General features: G+C 39.4%; 1 protein-coding gene across 1 annotated transcript; it reads right to left on the reverse strand.

Moving 5' to 3' along the window:
• Window positions 1–1,758: 1,758 nt before the first annotated feature.
• Window positions 1,759–9,327, reverse strand: LOC115928600 (neurotrypsin-like). Its single transcript, XM_030996011.1, has 3 exons — window positions 9,203–9,327; window positions 4,414–4,743; window positions 1,759–2,275 (listed from the first exon to the last, which is right to left on the reverse strand). Exons 1-3 carry the CDS (start codon window positions 9,255–9,257, stop codon window positions 1,935–1,937), a joined length of 726 nt encoding a protein of 241 aa, XP_030851871.1. The 5' UTR covers window positions 9,258–9,327; the 3' UTR covers window positions 1,759–1,934.
• Window positions 9,328–9,538: the final 211 nt, after the last annotated feature.

A 9,538-nucleotide genomic window follows, 5' to 3' on the forward strand; every position in this document is an offset into this window, starting at 1 on the left:
CTGTTTGAGAAATCTCTCTTCCATCCTTTTGAGTTCTTCCCAGATCTTATTGATTGTCACCTCTGAATCAACATCCACAGCCCTTGACTGCCTTTGTCTCCGGCCAGACCTTTGTTCTTCTAGCTTGAAGAAGTTGTCTGTTGCAAGGGCTGCCTGAATGGCTTCATCCATTGTTGCTGGCTTTGATCGCAAAACTCCTTCTCTGATAGATTGGTCTTCTATTGCTTCCGAAAAATGTGTCCTAGCCAACCGATCCTGAGCATCTTCACTTAGCTCTGGATATGCCAATGTAGACAAATCCCTTATGGCCTGGCCTAACTCCTGTAGGGTCTCTCTTGGCCCCTGGCGCCTATGTAGCAGTTCCAGGAGGTAATTCTCAGCTAACTGTCCGGGCTTAAATCTCTTCCCTAAGAGATTCACCAGTTCGTGATATGTGATATGTGACGTATCTACTGTCTTGTTACCCAGGATCTTTATTGCGGCCCCCCTGAGACTGGCTGCAAGAAACACTTTCGCCTGACCATCACTCCAACTATTTGCCATCCGACAGGCTTCAAAATGGCTGACATAATCCCTCCATGGGGTCTTCCCATCAAATCTGTCAGGAGTTATGTTAGGCTTATTCAGCTTGACGACTGAATGTGGCTGAAATCCCATTCCATCTTTCAGCACCTCGGGTCTGCGCATCTCATAGTTTAAGGGTCTCATTCTGGGTGTGTCAACCTTAGGCATGTCCAAATCATGTCTATGTAGGAGGCTTGCCACTGGCGTCCCATTATCTGCTAAAAGAGCAGCTGTAGGAGTGCTGGTTGGAGCCGACATTGCCGCACGAAAAATTCCCTCTTTGGCTCCTGGATGAGCCTCCGTCACATCCTGTTCATTGCGAACTGTAGTGGGCGCTGTCTCACCCTGGAAGTAGTTGGGAAAACTTATTGGAGATTGCTCCATATGTAGCCTCTCCACTTGCAGACTGAGAAGTCGATTCTGTTCTAAGAGTTGTTGGTTCTCCATCTTAGACTGTCGAAGATCCTCATCTCCACGCTGAACCTCCGCTGCAAGCATCACAATTTCATCCTCCATAGTCACTCGTTGAGCAGCCATTATAGGATTCTCTATTATAATTATGACAACACAAACTCCAGTTCGGCGCTATATCTGCCGGCGCCTATATAGGCGCTATACCTCCAACGCGTAGGCGCTGTCACTGCCTGGCGCCTATAGGCGCTATACCTTCAACGTGGCGCCTATAGGCGCTATACCTCCAACGTGGTGCCTGTAGGCGCTATACCTACAACGTGGCGCCTGTAGGCGCTATACCTTCAACGTGGCGCCTGTAGGCGCTATACCTTCAACGTGGCGCCTGTAGGCGCTATACCTCCAACGTGGCGCCTATAGGCGCTATACCTAACACGTATAGGCGCTATACCTCCTACGTGTAGGCACTGTCACTGTATGCGTAGGCGCCAATTTACTTCCGGGTTCGCTATTGGAGGAGTTCGTTCTGAGTTGCTCGGCCACGTTGCTTCAATCCCACCGCTGCCACCAGTGTGGCGTAACCGGGCTCTGCCGGGGTAGCGTTCTGCCTTGCAGTCTGTCAAAATCCGGTCCACGCTCTCGACAATCATTCATCAACTATATCTCTCAGTGGGCTCTCACAAAAGTATATCGTGTAAGAAATAACGTGGATTAGCTCTCATTCACTTACTCCCGCAATCACAGATTATCTGACAGGACTAAAGAAATAACACTTACAGAGTGTTGGCAGTTTGGGTAACTTTATATAGTTTCTTGTACCTGTCGCAACGACAGCTCAACATCGACTGACCGACTTCTTACGATGTCCATGCACATATATATTTCACAATTATCAGTAACGCCCTCTATGTCTTACTAACTTACTGGACTAGTTATGCTACAATATTCTTGATCCGCCCTTATGTATTCTCACCTGTGGCGTCGCATGCTACACCTACATCTTCTGAATGTGTGCAGTCATGCACTCCCCAGCCGCTGTCAGTGCAGTATTCCAATCGCTCTTCATACCCATAGCACGTCACGGAATCGAGCCAAATCAGGCCCTCCACAGTACCATACCCCTTCTGATCGGCTGTGAAGTAATCCGCTTTCCCAGAGAAGCCCAACTGCCTGCAGACCACTTCGCTAGCTGCTCTATCCCAGCTATCATCGCAGACGCTGCCCCACTGAAAGTCCTTGAAGATCTCCAGGCGCCCTTTCCGTTCGGAGGGGCCATCAACCAATCGCACTTCTCCATTACCTACACCAGTCAATGATTAACAAGGGGTAGAACAGGGAGGTGTTTCACAAAGATTCTAAGTTGAACTTCTCTCTATTAAAGTTGGACTAAACAATTACGGAAAGCGGTTAGCATCTTTGAAAATATTTTGTAAAAGGTATTTTAAAAAGGCATAAAAAGTTGTAAATCAATCATATTTTCTATTATCATGGGAAGTATCATGTTCTTGATGTGGAATTTATGAAAAGTCTAAACTACTTGAATTTTTTGCTTTTGAATATGTTTTCTTTTAAGTCTACAAATGGCTTTCCATAATTCTATTAAGTCTAACTTAGAAATAAGTTTGACTTAGAAGTTTTGTTAAACACCCCCCTGATGTATTAAATAGGACAAATCAATAGAAAAAATATAATCAAATCAATCGAACCAATTCTAAATACACTCCACAAGTTTGGATTATTATCAGAAAGCAGTAAAGATGTATATTATTAGAAGTCAATGATTTAATCCCCCCCCCCCCCCCCCACACAAAAAAGCAACTTACCGCACATATCGTCGGCCGGGTGGCAGAAGGGCGTTAGCGACTCGAAAACTACTTTTCAAATTATTCCCCTTTAAAAATTTGTTTTATATTTAAACTGCTTTCTGTCCGAAAAATTGGTTCAAAACTTAAAAGACTAATAGAAATGTTATAGTAGAACACGGCCACAATTTTTTCTCTCAGAAATAAGTCAGTTTCATAACAATAAAAGGCGAATTAGTGCTAACGCCCTTCTGCCTAATGTTTCTTTTTTTTAACCTGAAATTTAAGCTAACACCCTTCTGCCACCCAGGCGACGATATACACACATAGTTGTGCCATTCAAATTACAGAGTTACAGAGAATATTCAATGAAAATTACAAAGTATGAAATATGACCAATAATTTATCCCTAGAAACCAGGAAATTTGCAGATGATATTCACATAAGTTTTAGGTCAACTACTTTTCAGATAATGACAAAAAATTAACACAAATAAGGAAATTCTCAGGATCTGGCTTATACGATGGTTTCACAAGAAAGTTTGGCCATGTTTTGATGATGTAACATCAGGGTCCAATCCTGCTTACGCAGACAACATCCTATAACTAATGAACATATTTTCAAACGTATTACACACCATTACAAATGGAAAGTGATGCTGATGCTGAAAATTATAATTCTTTGCTTATGAAAATCCAGTGCAAGGATAAATGATCGACTGACTTAAAAACCACTGAAATATCAGCCTAAAATTGGATGGTGTCCGATCTTGGTTGAAATGCTGCACATGCTTCGGTGTATGTAGCTGAATTGCTTCTTTCTTACAATCCAGTGTGAAGCTACCACTGATTTCTCTATTTTTTTTCATGTAGCTGCATTTTTTCATCAAAATGAGACCGCGTCCGAAATTTATAGTGAGGCAACAGATGAAACGGTTATGTTGAAACTGGTGAAGTAAGAGAAATAAGTGAAGAGGAGACAACAAAACGGGTACTGGAAATGTGTGAATTGTTATAGGACATCGTCTGCTTATGCTAAATCAGTCCCTAGAGTGACTGCACAAATCTCGGCAGTGTTTAGAGAGCTCTTCACGTGTGAAAGTGGGGCTGTATTTTACCGTTTTAAAATTGATAATAACTGTTACTTTGAGTGTTTCCAAACAGAGAATTTTGAATAACTTGTTTGATCTATGAAAGTACATGTATGGTGGTCTGGTGGATAGGTCAATGGACTGTGGATCACATCAACATGGTCCATGGCTCGAGTCCCTCCGGCCCCTTGCAAAACCTTAAATTTGACATTTTCTGTCCTATTTTGTTCAATTTTCACCAGACCGATTTTTCTGCTCTCTTTTAGATTAACGGTAGTTCATTATCAGTAGCTGCGCCATGTTGATCGACATACAGGTACAGTCAAACCTGCCTACAGCGACCGCCCAAGGGAAATACAAAAAGTGGTCTTTGTAGGCAGGTTCCTTTAGTACATGTTTAAATGAGAAAACCACTTTCAAGGGAAACAATAAATGTGGTCCTTGTAGAAAGGTGGTCTTTGTAGACAGGTGGTCACTAAAGCAGGTTTGACTGTACATGTTTTGTTGTCATTATTACAAAAGGACAATCCTGTTCACAAGACTTACCCGAAGTCAATGAGCACCTCACTCCGGCATCTTCTGCATGACTGCAGTTATGGACTCCCCAACTACTTCCTCCAGAACAATCACTCAACCTGTCCTCCGTGCCCCTGCACTGCATATCATCAAGCCATATAGTCCCAGAACCCTCGCCAAAATGAGCTCCCTCGTACACCGTGTCAACGCCAAAGTAGCCAAGGTGTCGACAAACTACCACTCCATCCTGGATGTCCCAGCTGTCGTCGCACACGGTGCCCCACTCACGGTCGTGAAAGATTTCGATGCGCCCCTCGTTTTCATCCGCTCCACCGGAGAGTCTCAATGTCTTTTCTAAATCTGAAAGACACATACAGATTAAAGAGAAGGTTGAGTTCTGGGAAGAAGTGAAATAAATAATTTGTGAGCATTATTTCAAATTTCACATTTATTCATGTTTCCAATAAAACATTACAAATCAATTATGAGCATTTAAAACAAAAGTAAGAAATACATGTTGGAAACAGAGGGGTCCACTAAAAAGCAATGGTATAAGAACATCAGAGTAAAAAAGTCCCCTGAAAAGCATGGCCCTTCAAATGCCTTTATATTCTAAAAATGGCATGCAGCAGCAGCATAAAAATAGGAACAGATGTATGTTCGTGTAGTCCCATATACATCTTTCTGTGTACGGTGCTTGTAACTTTACCAAGACTGGGCCAAATTTCTTATCATTTTGATGATTCCAGAACCTTGCAGTACACACCAATACTTATATGCTAGATGATCAACCTTTTCTGATCAATCCACACCATTTCTTTCACAATAGAATAATAATAATAATAATAATATTCAGCTTTTATAGCGTTTAATAATCCTGGAGTTCTCTAAGTGCTTTACAGATATATCATTTCCCTGGTGTGTGCACAATCTCCACTTCCAGGGGAGCATTCCAGCCAGGATACTCATTCTAACACCTGGGTCAATGTCGCTATTCATAAGGACCGCTATTCATAAGGTTCGCTATTCATAAGGTCCATTATTCATAAGGACCGCTATTCATAAGGTCCGCTTTTCATAATTGGAGAAAAGGGTCATTATTCATAAGGGTCATTATTCATAAGGACCGCTATTCATAATCAAAGAAGAGGGTCGGTATTCATAATATTAGAAGAGGGTCGCTATTCATAATAGGAAATCGGGGTCGTTATTCATAAGGGTCCCTATTCATAATATTACAAAAGGGTCGGTATTCATAACACAGAAAGAGGGTCGCTATTCATTATACGAAATGAGGGTCGCTTTTCATAATACAAAATGAGGGTCGCTATTCATAATGCAAAATGAGGGTCGTTATTCATAAGGGTCATTATTCATAATAAGAAATGAGGGTTGCTATTCATAAAAGGAGAAGAGGATCGCTATTCATAATAGAAGAAGAGGGTCGCTATTCACAATATTCGATGTTTTTAAATAGAATAAGCGTTGCTTATACCTAATATAATACATTCCTTTTCTGTGGGACTAAATAACTTTCACAATGTTGAGCATTAATTTCCATTACTAAGGTAAACACATGTTCTAAAGATATTTTTCTTTTTGCTAACATAAGTGATGACATGTTAACTGCAATGCAATACTTAAGACAGCCATACATCATTTATTTCATGCACTGAATTTGCCAGTATCCCTTGTCAATTCATAAAATAGAAAGCAAAATGTACAAATTTAAAAAACTTTAAATCCTGCAGTTGCTCTGCACAAAAGGGCATAAGTCTATATCACAGTAGCTATACTGTACTTGGAGTCTCATAGAAAAGGTATGGAATATAAATGTACATGTACTTCCTATGTGCAAGTCTAGTATGGTTGATGTATAAGAAATAACATCATTTTCTATTGTAGTGAGACTAACTTTGATCTGTTCAAATATTTGGATGCCACTGTCATATATCTTTCCCAAGACTTTAAAAAAAAAAATCAGTTTGAATTACTTGAAGTGCCTACTTTTTCTTTTCTGGTACTCAAAGCCTTGCTTGCCAGACAATTTTGTATTATTTTGTGTACATGTATTTACAAGGTACAATACATGTATTACTTCTTGATCTATCAAAGTGTCTATAGAGCGTGAATGTATGTCATCCTGGAGAATATCTTCCTGAAAAAAAATTATTGCAAGATCTATAATTTAAATCCAAGATTAACGATAATGCAAGTTTATTCCAGTGAAGGGATGCATACAACATATATTTTGTTATTGAAACATCTAAAATATGTTTCATAATTTTTATTTTCTTTCCGAATCATTTTCTGGCACACCACCCTCAAAAAATGCTTGGGTTGCAGGGGCCTTTTAATGGTCTTCACATTGTGGTGGTATTCAGGGATAAAAAGAAGGAATTTTTATTTTTCCCTTTTTGTTGTTGTAGTGCAAAAGTTAATATTTATGTGTTTTACTTTTACAGTACATGTTTTCTTCTTTCTCCTGTGATTGTGTACGTGAGAAATATTAAAACTTATTGACTTTTTCAGAAACAACTCATGAAGCTTGAATGCAGTTATTGTCTCAGTAGAAGTCAATCTCATGTCAAAAGAAAATTATGTTTAGATGAATTACTCCAAAAACAAGCGAAACAACATGATTTGATTTAAACAAAAAAGGCATTTATTAAAAACCATTTAGCAGCTCAACAGCTGAATTACATTGAGTGTACATACATCATGCAAAATAAACATTCATATTTTTTTTTTAATCAAAGAAATTATGTGGTAAAAAAAGATTAGGATGCAAGGGAGAAGAGAGAGGGAAGAGAGATAAAATGTGAGAAGAGGGAAATGGAAGAGAGACAAAGATAGAAATAGAGGAGAAAGGATAAGAGTCAAAGATAGTCTGAGAGAGTAAGAGAGAGAACGGGGGGGGGGGGGGTGACTTATAAACCGAATGCTGATATTCAAACAGAATGTTTATCAAGTGTATTAGATCGAACAAAGGATTTGAATTATGAATTTAATTAAGTAAAGAGTAAAAGGGTAATGAAAGGAAAGGAAATAGATTTAAAGAGAGAGAGAGAGATTAAGGAAAAAGAAAAAGGTGGATGAGAAGTGGAAAGAGGAGGAGAAACCACATAAGAGTTGAAAAGGAACTTTCGTGGAATAGACTTAATTTAGTGTTGTACCCAGGGGCGTCGCACAGTGGGCCAGGGAGGAACCAAAGTGTGCCAAAACTAATTTATGGGGATTTATTTTCTATAAATCCATAGGAAATGTTTGGATGTCCAGGGATTTCCGCTTAAATGGTATTACCAACATTTTCTCTGATATCTAAGCTTTAAGTTGATACCAGATTTGGCTGCCCGATTGTGCCCGTTATTATGTTAGAGCCGTTTTCTTTGCAACATTGCCCCGAAAAATGTGTTTATTTTGGTCCGCGGTGTCAGAACAAGTGTCACGCGCCCCCAAGCGCCGTGATTTATGACCGCGAATCCTTTATGATTCAGCCGCGGACTAAAAACAAACATATTTTGCGGGACAATGTGGCAAGGGGAATCGGCTCTAACATGACAACGGGCAAGATCGGGCAGCCAAATTTGACATCAATTTAAAGCTTAGACATCAGACAAAATGGTGGCATTAAAATATAAGCGGAACTCTGCAGAAATCTGCATTTTTCAGTGAATTAACCTTTAATATATCATGAAGATTGTGTTTCTATACATTTTAACCAATTCATGCAACGAAATAAACTATCAGGAATATGTGAGAGCAATTTCATATCAATAACTTAAGAACTTCATGTTAAATTGAAAGATTTCTAAAATAAGTCACTTTTGCACTAAAACTGTGAATATGTAGGATTTCGCTGTTTGAAGGAGTAAATTTATTCCCTAGTTGTGCTTACCGGAATTAAATATTTTACTGAGGTATTCCTCAATGTATTACAGTTCAACTGGTCAAGAAGAAAATTGAAGAGAAATAAATCACCAAAAACGAGTTTTGGCGCACTTTGGTTCCTCCCTGGCCCACTGTGCGTTGCCATGGTTACGCGGACGAGCGTTGAATCGGCTGTGCGTAAACGAAACAGTACAAATGTGTACCGATTATGCCTAATAATAATCGATGGACGTGGGGAGGAAAAGTGCCTGCACATGCAGTGTAGCAAATTCTCGCAAAAAGAAATACCATACATGGAAAGCTTAGGTTTGGGCGGACATTTTGAGATTAACATCACTGCGGGAATCGGCCGGAATCCTAATAAACATGCTACTTTTATAAAAAATTGCAATTTTTTTTTTTTTTGTGAAATTTAATGCTCATTTTTCCCAAAATGAAGCTTCCATAAATTTGGTCATTGTATTCTCTAATTGGGTTACCAATAGGCAAGAAGTGCACGCAGTATCAAGTTGATTGCTTTTCCCTTCATAAATTCTCAACACCTATTGTAAAGTTGCCACTTTTATTATTTTTGGAGCAACATATAGATTTTCCCATGTTCGCAGGGGTATATGACACTTTTAAAACTCGCTAAATATTAAAATATGGGTGGAAAAATATTCTTTAGAATGTTTTCTTCCCCAAGCGAATGAAAAAAAAAAAAAATTCACATTCGCCAATTTTGAATTTTGGCACACTTTGAGGCGATTCTGGCCCACTGTGCGTCGCTAACAAGGGGTGTGTAGGGTGCGACACCACCCTCCCTCCACCTATATTATTGCCGTTAAAATTGCGCTGCCATCGTGAAAAAATGAGAAAAGGTGGAGGGAAAGAAAAGAATCAAAAGAAAAGGGAAAAAGAAAGAAAAGACAAAAAAACATTAAGATACCCGTATATGTCGCTGTGTCTGGTCGGCTGTGTCCGAATTCTCGCTCGATCCTCATGCACTGTAAAAAAAAGTTGGGCAGATGTTACTGGGTAAAGCGAATTTGGGCAAATTTTGTCCGATAATTGGGTTATTTTCTCCCAACCATTTACTATATGAAGTTACCTAATGAATGGTAAATAGATGGAATTCGACTGCGCGCAGTCGAAAATGATGCCTCCGTCATAGAGCAATTTACAAACCGAAACGGAAGAAATTTTTAAATTCAAGTTCAATTGTAATCCATTAACATGTTCTCAGAATATCGTGATTACAAGCAATTTCTCATAAACATATATG

This window comes from Strongylocentrotus purpuratus, unplaced genomic scaffold, assembly GCF_000002235.5.
Source record: "Strongylocentrotus purpuratus isolate Spur 01 unplaced genomic scaffold, Spur_5.0 spur5_scaffold_3, whole genome shotgun sequence".
In the NCBI taxonomy this organism is placed as follows: domain Eukaryota; kingdom Metazoa; phylum Echinodermata; class Echinoidea; order Camarodonta; family Strongylocentrotidae; genus Strongylocentrotus; species Strongylocentrotus purpuratus.

Bases quoted from the DNA above. Each gene is read 5' to 3' on its own strand.
- LOC115928600 (XM_030996011.1), bottom strand. From the start codon at position 9,257: ATGAGGATCGAGCGAGAATTCGGACACAGCCGACCAGACACAGCGACA. The intron at 4,744-9,202 runs GTATCTTAATGT...TGTGTCTTTCAG, and splicing joins AGACACAGCGACATATACGG to ATTTAGAAAAGACATTGAGA. The intron at 2,276-4,413 runs GTAAGTCTTGTG...TGACTGGTGTAG, and splicing joins GAGGTGCTCATTGACTTCGG to GTAATGGAGAAGTGCGATTG.